This window comes from Pecten maximus, chromosome 11 (genome assembly GCF_902652985.1).
Source record: "Pecten maximus chromosome 11, xPecMax1.1, whole genome shotgun sequence".
Classification (NCBI taxonomy): domain Eukaryota; kingdom Metazoa; phylum Mollusca; class Bivalvia; order Pectinida; family Pectinidae; genus Pecten; species Pecten maximus.
Window position 1 is genome coordinate 41,326,744 of NC_047025.1, and position 19,661 is coordinate 41,346,404.

The window sequence follows — 19,661 nt, forward strand, 5'->3', positions numbered from 1 at the left end:
TATACACAGTGTAACATATATACAGTATACTTATGTCGACTACCTTATACACAGTGTAACATATATACAGTATACTTATGTCGACTACCTTATACACAGTGTAACATATATACAGTATACTTATGTCGACTACCTTATACACAGTGTAACATATATACAGTATACTTATGTCGACTACCTTATACACAGTGTAACATATATACAGTATACGTATGTCGACTACCTTATACACAGTGTAACATATATACAGTATACTTATGTCGACTACCTTATACACAGTGTAACATATATACAGTATACTTATGTCGACTACCTTATACACAGTGTAACATATATACAGTATACTTATGTCGACTACCTTATACACAGTGTAACATATATACAGTATACTTATGTCGACTACCTTATACACAGTGTAACATATATACAGTATACTTATGTCGACTACCTTATACACAGTGTAACATATATACAGTATACTTATGTCGACTACCTTATACACAGTGTAACATATATACAGTATACTTATGTCGACTACCTTATACACAGTGTAACATATATACAGCATACTTATGTCGACTACCTTATACACAGTGTAACATATATACAGTATACTTATGTCGACTACCTTATACACAGTGTAACATATATACAGCATACTTATGTCGACTACCTTATACACAGTGTAACATATATACAGCATACTTATGTCGACTACCTTATACACAGTGTAACATATATACAGTATACTTATGTCGACTACCTTATACACAGTGTAACATATATACAGCATACGTATATCGACTACGTATTAACAAATTGATGATTATGTAACAGTATTGTGTAGTAAGGGTTTGAACAGAGTAAGTATAGATAGTGCTTATATGCACATTGATAAATACATGTAGGTAAAAAAAATGATGTCCCGTATTACCTGGGGGAAAAGAAAATCTTTATCTTTGGTGAGAAATCCTACAGTAGTGGTCTCTAGGAGTGTGGTGAGAATACCGAGACAGAGAGACCAGCGTTTAGACAGTGGTAACATCATGTGACACACCAGGGTGGTGTAGAACACCACGGCGATGTCGTCAGGTGGTTCGCGGTGTTCCCCCGGCACGTTGTAGTAAATGTTGATGACAGTCAGGAGTAGGAGCCAGGTGATGACAGAGATGACGGACGGACACTTGAGGTAGAGTTTCTCTATAACCACGACCAGCATGATTCCCAGCATTCCGAGAACACCACAGCCCAATGTGGCTATGTGTACCTGTGTGGATGTGTCTGTGAACGTCTGCAACAACCAAATACGCAAAAGTACCTATATTTCTGCTTTAGTAAGCAACATTCTGGGACATTAATTTGGAATATACATGTATGGCATTTGATCTAAAATTCAGAAAAAAAGATAACCCCATGCGTTCCTTCCACAGGCTACGTATGTACCAGTTGTGGACGAAATAGGCCAACAAGAACAGAATGGAAACTAAAGGGTGACTAATTATACTGTAGTCGTACATGTAGGTCACATCATCTTGGCCCATAAACATAAAAAGAACATTTACACAAGTAACATATGTACAAAATATGGGCATGATCGACCACCAAAAACAGAAGTTATTGTACGGAAAACAAATTGACAGACGTACAGACAGACGTACAGACAACAGGACAAACAGACGTACAGACAGACGCGCAGACAGACAAATAGACAGCCGGACAAACAATTGGACAGACAGTTGGACAGACAGTCGGACAGACATACAAACAGCAGGACAAACAGACGTACAGACAGCAGGCGTACAGACGGACATACAGACAGCCGGACAGACAGTCGGACAGACGTACAGACAGACATACAGACAGCCAGACAGACAGCCGGACATACAGTCGGACAGACAGTCGGAAATACAGCACATAACACAATGTCCTCTCACTCTAAGGTTTGGAGACAACTAACAATAACTTAGGGGAGACAACTAACCTTAACTTAGGGGAGACAACTCATCTTACATTAGGGGAGACAACTAACAATAACTTAGGGGAGACAACTAACAATAACTTAGGGGAGACAACTAACCTTAACTTAGGGGAGACAACTAACCTTAATCTCATCTTAACCTGGGGGAGACAACTAATCTCCACTTGGGGGAGACAATTAATCTCAACTTGGGGGAGACAACTCATCTTAACCTGGGGGAGACAACTCACCTTAATCTCATCTCAACTTGGGGGAGACAACACATCTTAACCTGGGGGAGACAACTCACCTTAACCTGGGGGAGACAACTAACCTTAATCTCATCTCAACTTGGGGGAGACAACACATCTTAACCTGGGGGAGACAACTCACCTTAACCTGGGGGAGACAACTAATCTCAATCTGGGGGAGACAACTAATCTTAACTTGGGGGAGATAACTCATCTTAACCTGGGGGAGACAACACATCTTTATTTGGGGGAGAAAACACATCTTAACCTGGGGGAGACAACTCACCTTAACCTGGGGGAGACAACTAATCTCAATATGGGGGAGACAACTCATCTTAACTTGGGGGAGACAACTCATCTTAACTTGGGGGAGACAACTCATCATAACTTGGGGGAGACAACTCATCATAACTTGGGGGAGACAACTAACCTTAACTTGGGGGAGACAACTCATCTTAACTTGGGGGAGACAACTCATCTTAACTTGGGGGAGACAACTCATCTTAACTTGGGGGAGACAACTCACCTTAATCTCATCTTAACCTGGGGGAGACAACTAATCTTAACTTGAGGGAGACAACTCATCATAACTTGGGGGAGACAACTCATCTTAACTTTGGGGAGACAACTCATCATAACTTGGGGGAGACAACTTAGCTTAACTTGGGGGAGACAACTCATCTTAACTTGGGGGAGACAACTCATCTTAACTTGGGGGAGACAACTCACCTTAACTTGGGGGAGACAACTCATCTTAACTTGGGGGAGACAACTCATCATAACTTGGGGGAGACAACTCATCTTAACTTGGGGGAGACAACTCATCTTAACTTGGGGGAGACAACTCATCTTAATTTGGGGGAGACAACAAATCTTAACTTGGTGGAGACAACTCATCTTAACTTGGGGGAGACAACTCATCTTAACTTGGGGGAGACAACTAGCATTAACTTGGGGGAGACAACTCACCTTAACTTGGGGGAGACAACTAACCTTAACTTGGGGGAGACAACTCATCTTAACTTGGGGGAGACAACTCATCTGAACTTTGGGGAGACAACTCATCTTAACTTGGGGGGAGACAACTCATCTTAACTTGGGGAGACAACTCATCTTAACTTGGGGAGACAACTCATCTTACCTTGGGGGATACAACTAACCTTAACTTGGGGGATACAACTAACATTAACTTGGGGGGGGGGGGGGGGAGACAACTCATCTTAATCTCATCTTAACCTGGGGGAGACAACTAATCTCAACTTGGGGGGACAACTCATCATAACTTGGGGGAGACAACTCATCATAACTTGGGGGAGACAACTCATCTTAACTTGGGGGAGACAACTCATCTTAACTTGGGGGAGACAACTCATCATAACTTGGGGGAGACAACTCATCATAACTTTGGGGAGACAACTCATCTTAACTTGGGGAAGACAACTAACCTTAACTTGGGGTAGACAACTAACCTTAACTTGGGGGAGACAACTCATCTTAACTTGGGGGAGACAACTAACCTTAACTTGGGGTAGACAACTAACAATAACTTAGGGGAGACAACTAACCTTAACTTGGGGGAGAAAACTAACCTTAACTTGGGGGAGACAACTCATCATAACTTGGGGGAGACAACTCACCTTAACTTGGGAGAGACAACCCCCTCTTAACTTGGGGGAGACAACTCATCATAACTTGGGGGAGACAACTCATCTTAACTTGGGGAGACAACTCATCTTAACTTTGGGGAGACAACTCATCTTAACTTGGGGGGAGACAACTCATCTTAACTTGGGGAGACAACTCATCTTAACTTGGGGAGACAACTCATCTTACCTTGGGGGATACAACTAACCTTAACTTGGGGGATACAACTAACATTAACTTGGGGGGGAGACAACTCATCTTAATCTCATCTTAACCTGGGGGAGACAACTAATCTCAACTTGGGGGGACAACTCATCATAACTTGGGGGAGACAACTAATCTCAACTTGGGGGGACAACTCATCATAACTTGGGGGAGACAACTCATCATAACTTGGGGGAGACAACTCATCTTAACTTGGGGGAGACAACTCATCTTAACTTGGGGGAGACAACTCATCATAACTTGGGGGAGACAACTCATCATAACTTTAGGGAGACAACTCATCTTAACTTGGAGAAGACAACTCATCTTAACTTGGGGGAGACAACTCATCTAAACTTGGGGGAGACAACTCATCTGAACTTGGGGGATACAACTAACCTGAACTTGGGGGAGACAACTCATCTTAACTTGGGGGAGACAACTCATCTAAACTTGGGGGAGACAACTCATCTAAACTTGGGGGAGACAACTCATCTTAACTTGGAGGAGACAACTGATCTTTACTTGAGGGAGACAATTCATCTTAACCTAGGGGAGACAACTAACCTTAACTTGGGGGAGACAACTCATCTTAACTTGGGGAAGACAACTCATCTTAACTTGGGGAAGACAACTCATCTTAACTTGAGGGAGACAACTCATCTTAACTTGAGAGAGACAACTCATCTTAACTTGAGGGAGACCTTAAAATGATTGAGAAGAAACAAATCGCTCATGTTGCATGCACGAGACCACGTGTTTGTTTTACCTTTATGTTTGTATATTGCATTATTTAAAAATAAAATTTAAAAAAACTTAACAGAAATTACCTCGCATACAATTAGATGGTAGGTGATTACGCTGATACAGACGCTGATGGTTAAAGTGAGGAGGGCGACGACGAGAGTCCTCTTCATCATCGCACAGTAACACTGGTACATATCCTCGATCTGTAGACTGCGGAACGTCTCCTACACAACGTTAAAATACTTCTCTCAGAAAAAGTCTCATAAGTCATTTTATATAAACCGACATTTTATCTCATGATTGAAAGGTTGGTTGGTGTCATGGCGGGGGTGGTGAGGAGATAGAGTAATTGATATACATATATAATTATCATAATTTCCTCAGGGGAACAGATCAGTATATCATCCAATTAAGGATTTAATTAAGAGTAGCCTTGGGTTGAATGAAGAATACTTAATGTCAAATGATATTCACTTCATCAGGTGTATCTTGTATTAATATGATAAACATTTTAGCTTCTTATATAAATATGATAAACCTTTTAGCTTCTTATATAAATATGATAAACCTTTTAACTGTCAGAGCGTCCACTCAATACATTGGCCTCCATCATGTTTACTATATCATATTTCTAAGAAATGTTGTAATTACTTTAATCTTTAATCTTTCGTTACAATAAAAATGAAACTAATTTGGTTGTGGAAAGAGCAAGCTTAAACAACACATACCTTGATGTGAGCTAGAGAGATCTCCTCCCATGATGACTTGATGTTGGGTTGGTAGGGTGTCCCGTACTGCCCGGGGGGTGGGGCCTGTCCAAACAGATAGGAGGTCGCACGGCCAGACATGCCTACGTCCCTTTAATCCATAGAATCCTGGCGTACAAAGAAAATAACATCACAACACTAATTCTGCAACACATCTGCAGTCTAACTTCCATTTTAGTTATAACGCTCGCGCAGTTGCTGTGAGTTTAGACATTTATATTCCAACTAATGTAAAGTGCAGTGGATATTTTCCAGTGCTATGTTACGATCAATGGTAGAAATCAATGGCTGTAAGTTTCGCCCCTAGTCCCACAGCCTAAAGGCATAGGCTAAGTCTTAAAAATCTGCTAATGAAAATAGCATCACCGCGTGTAATTATAAGACAGAAGACGAGCACCAATATGTAGACATATTGATTGTTATGTAATTATGGTTCCACAGCAGAAGTCTGCCACGAAAAACAATCATCCCACGCCTGGTTCTCCTTCTCACACAAGTTACATACAAATCATACTTAAACCGTCTACAAGTTTACGTCAAGTGGCTTGTACCGATTACCAAGATTAATCACGTAGTCTCCATCGGCTAGTTAGATAAATCACGTGGTCACTTCTGATGTATTACACGTATCACGTGGTCTCTTCCGGTATATTACATAAAATCACGTGGTCTCTCGGTTGCTACATATTACATTAACCACGTGGTAAAATATCCACAACTTACTGGGGAGTGCTGCAACATCAAACTGGTAGGGGCTGGGATAGGTAAACTAAATGTCGGTTGTGAGTGGAAAAACATCTTACGACTATTCTTCAGGGTTGTACATGTATCTAGATGTACAAAATATATGTGTCGTACCGATAAAGTTACTGTAAATATCATAGATATTATATAGAGATCTTAGGGTACTGCCCGGTCCTCCTCAATCCTATCACCCCTCCCGTCGCCAACCCAGACCCCAATCCCATGTCAAAGGTTGATGTCGAGGTATGGCTTCCTTGGTGTAGTATTTAAAACATGTATAAACACTGACGTGAAAAGAGCCAAGTAAACCGCACATCAATCTTGCTACTATCATCTGGTCAAGATAAGTGTTTGTGACATACGCGTCACTTTCTACCTCCAGATGGACTTTATAGTCGCGCGTCATCCTGTCGTCCGTAAGTCACGACTCACACCTCACAGAGATCACTCCCTGTAAGGGTCTATCTCCTCTATATACAACTCCAGCCTCTGGGGACCTCTCCCTTATATAGACCTTCAGCCCCCGGACTTTTCTTACGTATAGAAAAACAAATGTAGAGGAATGACCGTCTTTAACCCCATCTCATAAACTACCAGGTCCATCGGTGTAATTCATTACATATATTTATATTACAAAGGTATAGTTACAATTGTATCACGGACTTGTGATCAAAGTTTGTAATTGTATTGATAATCCATACATGGAATCAAAGTATGTATAACCCTATATATTATCAAACGAAACTTGATTATCAGTCCTCCGTCCGTAGAGATAATGTACATGTATATGTTCCCTGCACTATTACGAATCATGTTACACGTGTATGTTCTCTACTCTAACTAATCACGGTATGTTCTCTACACTAACTAATCACGGTATGTTACACTAACTAATCATGGTATGTTACACTAACTAATCACGGTATGTTACACTAACTAATCACGGTATGTTACACTAACTAATCATGGTATGTTACACTAACTAATCATGGTATGTTACACTAACTAATCACGGTATGTTACACTAACTAATCACGGTATGTTACACTAACTAATCACGGTATGTTACACTAACTAATCACGGTATGTTACACTAACTAATCACGGTATGTTACACTAACTAATCATGGTATGTTACACTAACTAATCATGGTATGTTACACTAACTAATCATGGTATGTTACACTAACTAATCATGGTATGTTACACTAACTAATCATGGTATGTTACACTAACTAATCACGGTATGTTACACTAACTAATCATGGTATGTTACACTAACTACTAACTAATCACGGTATGTTACACTAACTAATCACGGTATGTTACACTAACTAATCACGGTATGTTACACTAACTAATCACGGTATGTTACACTAACTAATCATGGTATGTTACACTAACTAATCATGGTATGTTACACTAACTAATCATGGTATGTTACACTAACTAATCATGGTATGTTACACTAACTAATCACGGTATGTTACACTAACTAATCATGGTATGTTACACTAACTAATCATGGTATGTTACACTAACTAATCATGTTATGTTACACTAACTAATCATGGTATGTTACACTAACTAATCATGATATGTTACACTAACTAATCACGGTATGTTACACTAACTAATCATGGTATGTTACACTAACTTATCATGGTATGTTACACTAACTAATCACGGTATGTTACACTAACTAATCATGGTATGTTACACTAACTAATCATGGTATGTTACACTAACTAATCATGGTATGTTACACTAACTAATCACGGTATGTTACACTAACTAATCATGGTATGTTACACTAACTTATCATGGTATGTTACACTAACTAATCACGGTATGTTCTCTACACTAACTAATCACGGTATGTTACACTAACTAATCACGGTATGTTACACTAACTAATCATGGTATGTTCTCTACACTAACTAATCATGGTATGTTACACTAACTAATCACGGTATGTTACACTAACTAATCACGGTATGTTACACTAACTAATCACGGTATGTTACACTAACTAATCATGGTATGTTACACTAACTAATCACGGTATGTTACACTAACTAATCACGGTATGTTACACTAACTAATCACGGTATGTTACACTAACTAATCACGGTATGTTACACTAACTAATCATGGTATGTTACACTAACTAATCATGGTATGTTACACTAACTAATCATGGTATGTTACACTAACTAATCATGGTATGTTACACTAACTAATCATGGTATGTTACACTAACTAATCATGGTATGTTACACTAACTAATCACGGTATGTTACACTAACTAATCATGGTATGTTACACTAACTAATCATGGTATGTTACACTAACTAATCATGTTATGTTACACTAACTAATCATGGTATGTTACACTAACTAATCATGATATGTTACACTAACTAATCACGGTATGTTACACTAACTAATCATGGTATGTTACACTAACTTATCACGGTATGTTACACTAACTAATCATGGTATGTTACACTAACTAATCATGGTATGTTACACTAACTAATCATGGTATGTTACACTAACTAATCATGGTATGTTACACTAACTAATCACGGTATGTTACACTAACTAATCACGGTATGTTACACTAACTAATCACGGTATGTTACACTAACTAATCATGGTATGTTACACTAACTAATCACGGTATGTTACACTAACTAATCATGGTATGTTACACTAACTAATCATGGTATGTTACACTAACTTATCATGGTATGTTACACTAACTTATCATGGTATGTTACACTAACTAATCACGGTATGTTACACTAACTAATCATGGTATGTTACACTAACTTATCATGGTATGTTACACTAACTAATCACGGTATGTTCTCTACACTAACTAATCATGGTATGTTACACTAACTAATCATGGTATGTTACACTTACTAATCACGGTATGTTCTCTACACTAACTAATCATGGTATGTTACACTAACTAATCACGGTATGTTACACTAACTAATCACGGTATGTTACACTAACTAATCATGGTATGTTATACTAACTAATCATGGTATGTTACACTTACTAATCACGGTATGTTCTCTACACTAACTAATCACGGTATGATACACTAACTAATCACGGTATGTTCTCTACACTAACTAATCACGGTATGATACACTAACTAATCACGGTATGTTACACTAACTAATCACGGTATGTTACACTAACTAATCACGGTATGTTACACTAACTAATCATGGTATGTTATACTAACTAATCATGGTATGTTACACTTACTAATCACGGTATGTTCTCTACACTAACTAATCACGGTATGATACACTAACTAATCATGGTATGTTACACTAACTAATCATGGTATGTTACACTAACTAATCATGGTATGTTACACTAACTAATCACGGTATGTTACACTAACTAATCATGGTATGTTACACTAACTTATCATGGTATGTTACACTAACTAATCACGGTATGTTCTCTACACTAACTAATCATGGTATGTTACACTAACTAATCATGGTATGTTACACTAACTAATCACGGTATGTTCTCTACACTAACTAATCATGGTATGTTACACTAACTAATCATGGTATGTTACACTAACTAATCACGGTATGTTACACTAACTAATCATGGTATGTTACACTAACTAATCATGGTATGTTACACTAACTAATCACGGTATGTTCTCTACACTAACTAATCACGGTATGTTCTCTACACTAACTAATCACGGTATGTTACACTTACTAATCACGGTATGTTCTCTACACTAACTAATCACGGTATGATACACTAACTAATCATGGTATGTTACACTAACTAATCATGGTATGTTACACTAACTAATCATGGTATGTTACACTAACTAATCATGGTATGTTACACTAACTAATCACGGTATGTTCTCTACTCTAACTAATCACGGTATGTTACACTAACTAATCATGGTATGTTACACTAACTAATCATGGTATGTTACACTAACTAATCATGGTATGTTACACTTACTAATCACGGTATGTTCTCTACACTAACTAATCATGGTATGTTACACTAACTAATCATGGTATGTTACACTTACTAATCACGGTATGTTCTCTACACTAACTAATCATGGTATGTTACACTTACTAATCACGGTATGTTACACTAATTAATCACGGTATGTTACACTAACTAATCATGGTATGTTACACTTACTAATCACGGTATGTTACACTAACTAATCACGGTATGTTACACTAACTAATCACGGTATGTTACACTAACTAATCATGGTATGTTACACTAACTTATCATGGTATGTTACACTAACTAATCATGGTATGTTACACTAACTAATCACGGTATGTTCTCTACACTAACTAATCACGGTATGTTACACTAACTAATCACGGTATGTTCTCTACACTAACTAATCATGGTATGTTACACTAACTAATCATGGTATGTTACACTAACTAATCACGGTATGTTACACTAACTAATCATGGTATGTTACACTAACTAATCATGGTATGTTACACTAACTAATCACGGTATGTTACACTAACTAATCACGGTATGATACACTAACTAATCACGGTATGTTACACTAACTAATCACGGTATGATACACTAACTAATCACGGTATGTTACACTTACTAATCACGGTATGTTCTCTACACTAACTAATCACGGTATGTTACACTAACTAATCATGGTATGTTACACTAACTAATCATGGTATGTTACACTTACTAATCACGGTATGTTCTCTACACTAACTAATCATGGTATGTTACACTAATTAATCACGGTATGTTACACTAACTAATCATGGTATGTTACACTTACTAATCACGGTATGTTACACTAACTAATCACGGTATGTTACACTAACTAATCACGGTATGTTCTCTACACTAACTAATCACGGTATGTTACACTAACTAATCACGGTATGTTACACTAACTAATCATGGTATGTTACACTAACTTATCATGGTATGTTACACTAACTTATCATGGTATGTTACACTAACTAATCACGGTATGTTCTCTACACTAACTAATCATGGTATGTTACACTAACTAATCATGGTATGTTACACTTACTAATCACGGTATGTTCTCTACACTAACTAATCATGGTATGTTACACTAACTTATCATGGTATGTTACACTAACTAATCACGGTATGTTCTCTACACTAACTAATCATGGTATGTTACACTAACTAATCATGGTATGTTACACTTACTAATCACGGTATGTTCTCTACACTAACTAATCATGGTATGTTACACTAACTAATCACGGTATGTTACACTAACTAATCACGGTATGTTACACTAACTAATCATGGTATGTTATACTAACTAATCATGGTATGTTACACTTACTAATCACGGTATGTTCTCTACACTAACTAATCACGGTATGATACACTAACTAATCACGGTATGTTCTCTACACTAACTAATCACGGTATGATACACTAACTAATCACGGTATGTTACACTAACTAATCACGGTATGTTACACTAACTAATCACGGTATGTTACACTAACTAATCATGGTATGTTATACTAACTAATCATGGTATGTTACACTTACTAATCACGGTATGTTCTCTACACTAACTAATCACGGTATGATACACTAACTAATCATGGTATGTTACACTAACTAATCATGGTATGTTACACTAACTAATCATGGTATGTTACACTAACTAATCACGGTATGTTACACTAACTAATCATGGTATGTTACACTAACTTATCATGGTATGTTACACTAACTAATCACGGTATGTTCTCTACACTAACTAATCATGGTATGTTACACTAACTAATCATGGTATGTTACACTAACTAATCACGGTATGTTCTCTACACTAACTAATCATGGTATGTTACACTAACTAATCATGGTATGTTACACTAACTAATCACGGTATGTTACACTAACTAATCATGGTATGTTACACTAACTAATCATGGTATGTTACACTAACTAATCACGGTATGTTCTCTACACTAACTAATCACGGTATGTTCTCTACACTAACTAATCACGGTATGTTACACTTACTAATCACGGTATGTTCTCTACACTAACTAATCACGGTATGATACACTAACTAATCATGGTATGTTACACTAACTAATCATGGTATGTTACACTAACTAATCATGGTATGTTACACTAACTAATCATGGTATGTTACACTAACTAATCACGGTATGTTCTCTACTCTAACTAATCACGGTATGTTACACTAACTAATCATGGTATGTTACACTAACTAATCATGGTATGTTACACTAACTAATCATGGTATGTTACACTTACTAATCACGGTATGTTCTCTACACTAACTAATCATGGTATGTTACACTAACTAATCATGGTATGTTACACTTACTAATCACGGTATGTTCTCTACACTAACTAATCATAGTATGTTACACTTACTAATCACGGTATGTTACACTAATTAATCACGGTATGTTACACTAACTAATCATGGTATGTTACACTTACTAATCACGGTATGTTACACTAACTAATCACGGTATGTTACACTAACTAATCACGGTATGTTACACTAACTAATCATGGTATGTTACACTAACTTATCATGGTATGTTACACTAACTAATCATGGTATGTTACACTAACTAATCACGGTATGTTCTCTACACTAACTAATCACGGTATGTTACACTAACTAATCACGGTATGTTCTCTACACTAACTAATCATGGTATGTTACACTAACTAATCATGGTATGTTACACTAACTAATCACGGTATGTTACACTAACTAATCATGGTATGTTACACTAACTAATCATGGTATGTTACACTAACTAATCACGGTATGTTACACTAACTAATCACGGTATGATACACTAACTAATCACGGTATGTTACACTAACTAATCACGGTATGATACACTAACTAATCACGGTATGTTACACTTACTAATCACGGTATGTTCTCTACACTAACTAATCACGGTATGTTACACTAACTAATCATGGTATGTTACACTAACTAATCATGGTATGTTACACTTACTAATCACGGTATGTTCTCTACACTAACTAATCATGGTATGTTACACTAATTAATCACGGTATGTTACACTAACTAATCATGGTATGTTACACTTACTAATCACGGTATGTTACACTAACTAATCACGGTATGTTACACTAACTAATCACGGTATGTTCTCTACACTAACTAATCACGGTATGTTACACTAACTAATCACGGTATGTTACACTAACTAATCATGGTATGTTACACTAACTTATCATGGTATGTTACACTAACTTATCATGGTATGTTACACTAACTAATCACGGTATGTTCTCTACACTAACTAATCATGGTATGTACACTAACTAATCATGGTATGTTACACTTACTAATCACGGTATGTTCTCTACACTAACTAATCATGGTATGTTACACTAACTAATCACGGTATGTTACACTAACTAATCACGGTATGTTACACTAACTAATCATGGTATGTTATACTAACTAATCATGGTATGTTACACTTACTAATCACGGTATGTTCTCTACACTAACTAATCACGGTATGATACACTAACTAATCACGGTATGTTACACTAACTAATCACGGTATGTTACACTAACTAATCACGGTATGTTACACTAACTAATCATGGTATGTTATACTAACTAATCATGGTATGTTACACTTACTAATCACGGTATGTTCTCTACACTAACTAATCACGGTATGATACACTAACTAATCATGGTATGTTACACTAACTAATCATGGTATGTTACACTAACTAATCATGGTATGTTACACTAACTAATCACGGTATGTTACACTAACTAATCATGGTATGTTACACTAACTTATCATGGTATGTTACACTAACTAATCACGGTATGTTCTCTACACTAACTAATCATGGTATGTTACACTAACTAATCATGGTATGTTCTCTACACTAACTAATCATGGTATGTTACACTAACTAATCATGGTATGTTACACTAACTAATCACGGTATGTTACACTAACTAATCATGGTATGTTACACTAACTAATCATGGTATGTTACACTAACTAATCACGGTATGTTCTCTACACTAACTAATCACGGTATGTTCTCTACACTAACTAATCACGGTATGTTACACTTACTAATCACGGTATGTTCTCTACACTAACTAATCACGGTATGATACACTAACTAATCATGGTATGTTACACTAACTAATCATGGTATGTTACACTAACTAATCATGGTATGTTACACTAACTAATCATGGTATGTTACACTAACTAATCACGGTATGTTCTCTACTCTAACTAATCACGGTATGTTACACTAACTAATCATGGTATGTTACACTAACTAATCATGGTATGTTACACTAACTAATCATGGTATGTTACACTTACTAATCACGGTATGTTCTCTACACTAACTAATCATGGTATGTTACACTAACTAATCATGGTATGTTACACTTACTAATCACGGTATGTTCTCTACACTAACTAATCATGGTATGTTACACTTACTAATCACGGTATGTTACACTAATTAATCACGGTATGTTACACTAACTAATCATGGTATGTTACACTTACTAATCACGGTATGTTACACTAACTAATCACGGTATGTTACACTAACTAATCACGGTATGTTACACTAACTAATCATGGTATGTTACACTAACTTATCATGGTATGTTACACTAACTAATCATGGTATGTTACACTAACTAATCACGGTATGTTCTCTACACTAACTAATCACGGTATGTTACACTAACTAATCACGGTATGTTCTCTACACTAACTAATCATGGTATGTTACACTAACTAATCATGGTATGTTACACTAACTAATCACGGTATGTTACACTAACTAATCATGGTATGTTACACTAACTAATCATGGTATGTTACACTAACTAATCACGGTATGTTACACTAACTAATCACGGTATGATACACTAACTAATCACGGTATGTTACACTAACTAATCACGGTATGATACACTAACTAATCACGGTATGTTACACTTACTAATCACGGTATGTTCTCTACACTAACTAATCACGGTATGTTACACTAACTAATCATGGTATGTTACACTAACTAATCATGGTATGTTACACTTACTAATCACGGTATGTTCTCTACACTAACTAATCATGGTATGTTACACTAATTAATCACGGTATGTTACACTAACTAATCATGGTATGTTACACTTACTAATCACGGTATGTTACACTAACTAATCACGGTATGTTACACTAACTAATCACGGTATGTTCTCTACACTAACTAATCACGGTATGTTACACTAACTAATCACGGTATGTTACACTAACTAATCATGGTATGTTACACTAACTTATCATGGTATGTTACACTAACTAATCACGGTATGTTCTCTACACTAACTAATCATGGTATGTTACACTAACTAATCATGATATGTTACACTAACTAATCACGGTATGTTCTCTACACTAACTAATCACGGTATGTTACACTAACTAATCATGGTATGTTACACTTACTAATCACGGTATGTTACACTAACTAATCACGGTATGTTACACTAACTAATCACGGTATGTTCTCTACACTAACTAATCACGGTATGTTACACTAACTAATCACGGTATGTTACACTAACTAATCATGGTATGTTACACTAACTAATCACGGTATGTTCTCTACACTAACTAATCACGGTATGTTACACTAACTAATCATGGTATGTTACACTAACTAATCATGGTATGTTACACTAACTAATCACGGTATGTTACACTAACTAATCACGGTATGTTACACTAACTAATCATGGTATGTTACACTAACTAATCATGGTATGTTACACTAACTTATCATGGTATGTTACACTAACTAATCACGGTATGTTACACTAACTAATCATGGTATGTTACACTAACTAATCACGGTATGTTCTCTACACTAACTAATCACGGTATGTTACACTAACTAATCACGGTATGTTACACTAACTAATCATGGTATGTTACACTAACTAATCATGGTATGTTACACTAACTAATCATGGTATGTTCTCTACACTAACTAATCACGGTATGTTACACTAACTAATCATGGTATGTTACACTTACTAATCACGGTATGTTACACTAACTAATCACGGTATGTTACACTAACTAATCACGGTATGTTCTCTACACTAACTAATCACGGTATGTTACACTAACTAATCACGGTATGTTACACTAACTAATCATGGTATGTTACACTAACTTATCATGGTATGTTACACTAACTAATCACGGTATGTTCTCTACACTAACTAATCATGGTATGTTACACTAACTAATCATGATATGTTACACTAACTAATCACGGTATGTTCTCTACACTAACTAATCACGGTATGTTACACTAACTAATCATGGTATGTTACACTAACTAATCACGGTATGTTACACTAACTAATCACGGTATGTTACACTAACTAATCACGGTATGTTCTCTACACTAACTAATCACGGTATGTTACACTAACTAATCACGGTATGTTACACTAACTAATCATGGTATGTTACACTAACTAATCACGGTATGTTCTCTACACTAACTAATCACGGTATGTTACACTAACTAATCATGGTATGTTACACTAACTAATCATGGTATGTTACACTAACTAATCACGGTATGTTACACTAACTAATCACGGTATGTTACACTAACTAATCATGGTATGTTACACTAACTAATCATGGTATGTTACACTAACTTATCATGGTATGTGACACTAACTAATCACGGTATGTTACACTAACTAATCATGGTATGTTACACTAACTAATCACGGTATGTTCTCTACACTAACTAATCACGGTATGTTACACTAACTAATCACGGTATGTTACACTAACTAATCATGGTATGTTACACTAACTAATCATGGTATGTTACACTAACTAATCATGGTATGTTCTCTACACTAACTAATCACGGTATGTTACACTAACTAATCATGGTATGTTACACTAACTAATCATGATATGTTACACTAACTAATCACGGTATGTTACACTAATTAATCACGGTATGTTACACTAACTAATCATGTTATGTTACACTAACTAATCACGGTATGTTCTCTACATTAACTAATTATTATATGTTCCCTGCACTAACTTATCTTGGTAGCCAAATGTAATCCTATATACCTATGTCATGTCAGACCTTTATTTGACACTCAGATAGATTCATACGAGACATGGACATTATAAACAATAGGTAGCAATACCACTGTAAGTTAACAATGAGACTGGGCTATTTCTGCTTTAGGATACAATGAAGAGCGGTACAAAGATATATCATTTAAATCACATTAGTTGTACTTAATTACTAAGAATATTTGATAGTATTCGGAAACCGAAGATAGTTTCAGAGAATATTAAAAATGTACGAATGTTTTCTATATCAATAAAAGCACAAACCCATACAAACATAGGTACTGTCTTTGTCCTACATAGATACGATCTCTCCATTACAGGAACGCTTTACCAATTTCCAGCTATCATTGTACAATATATCATGTATGTTTTAGACCTTCTGGCAAAATTAAAATATAAAGCTCTAGATTTATACTACATTCTATAACATAAACATTTACCAGGCCGTAAACAGTATAATGCCATATTTGCGAATACTAGTTGGCATTATTTGTATTTGACATAATGGCTATTGCAGGACATCCAGTTCATCCTGATTTGTTTTTATCGACTTCAGAAGTCAAATCACTACGCGAATATCTCAGTATTCTAAATGATCAGGGCATACAGACGTGTATCAATATTACCTAAATTGTCGTATCAGAATACAGACGTGTATCAATATTACCTAAATTGTCGTATCAGAATACAGACGTGTATCAATATTACCTAAATTGTCGTATCAGAATACATAAATTGTCGTATCAGAATACATAAATTGTTGTATCAGAATACATAAATTGTTGTATCAGAATACATAAACAGTTGTATCAGAATACATAAATTGTCGTATCAGAATACATAAATTGTTGTATCAGAATACATAAATTGTTGTATCAGAATACATAAACAGTTGTATCAGAATACATAAATTGTCGTATCAGAATACATAAATTGTTGAATTACAAAGTTTAATCTGACAGTCGACTGACGAAGTCTTGTTTGCCGGAAGGAATTACGATTTCGGTACTACATGTATGTGTAATTTATATCACGTGATTTCGGTACTACATGTATGTGTAATTTATATCACGTGATTTCGGAACTACATGTATGTGTAATTTATATCACGTGATTTCGGTACTACATGTATGTGTAATTTATATCACGTGATTTCGGTACTACATGTATGTGTGATTTTATATCACACGAACTCCACACTTAAATGTGTCGGAGATCGGACTAATAGACGACTATGTAATACAGTTCCTAGTCAGAGTGACAGACAATCTAAAACAATGATATTCATCCATTTCGTACTTACGTATTCAATTTAATTATATCACTGAGTTATAGTGGTGAGTGTTATCTATACATACATGTATGTGTCTGTATGTAATGATGAATTAGCGGTACGATTGAAGTAACCTCCCGTTATAACCAAATATCTAGTAGAGTGACAGCTACCCCCCGGGCACCCCGACTGACCCTACAACAAACGGTGAATTACGACCCCCATAAATCGGCCTGTGTCCAGTAAAGTCAGGCTCCGGGAGACATGATAGATTAGGGTATTTGCGGTTGTCAAAAACACGAATAAAGAACGCGTATTAAAACGTCGGGGGTAATTTATATAAAGTGTATCCCCACTGGTGTATTTGACAGGACAGTAAACACACACGACTACAGAATCAGCTTTTAAACACCACTCAACAGATAAACACTGATATAATGATAAAAACTTAAATGAACTAAGGTGAATGTGTCTTCAAAATGATAAGAATCTTATAGGCGGACTAAGGTGGACGTGTCTTCAAACTTATTAGATACTTATAGGCGGACTAAGGTGGACGTGTCTTCAAACTTATTAGATACGTATAGGCGGACTAAGGTGGACGTGTCTTCAAACTTATTAGATACTTATAGGCGGCTAAGGTGGACGTGTCTTCAAACTTATTAGATACGTATAGGCGGACTAAGGTGGACGTGTCTTCAAACTTATTAGATACGTATAGGCGGACTAAGGTGGACGTGTCTTCAAACTTATTAGATACGTATAGGCGGACTA

At 36.1% G+C, this 19,661-nt stretch overlaps 1 protein-coding gene across 2 annotated transcripts in view; it reads right to left on the bottom strand.

The window, feature by feature from the left end:
- The window catches only part of LOC117337564 (adenylate cyclase type 2-like), a 69,203-nt gene that overhangs the window by 33,609 nt on the left and 15,933 nt on the right, over positions 1–19,661 (bottom strand). For both annotated transcript variants that reach the window (XM_033898600.1, XM_033898599.1), the window contains exons 2-4: positions 5,532–5,678; positions 4,887–5,027; positions 935–1,291 (exon numbers count right to left, since the gene is read on the bottom strand). In XM_033898600.1, coding sequence (XP_033754491.1) covers positions 935–1,291; positions 4,887–5,027; positions 5,532–5,651 — 618 coding nt within the window. In that variant the 5' untranslated portion in view covers positions 5,652–5,678. The remainder of the gene's footprint in view (positions 1–934; positions 1,292–4,886; positions 5,028–5,531; positions 5,679–19,661) is intronic.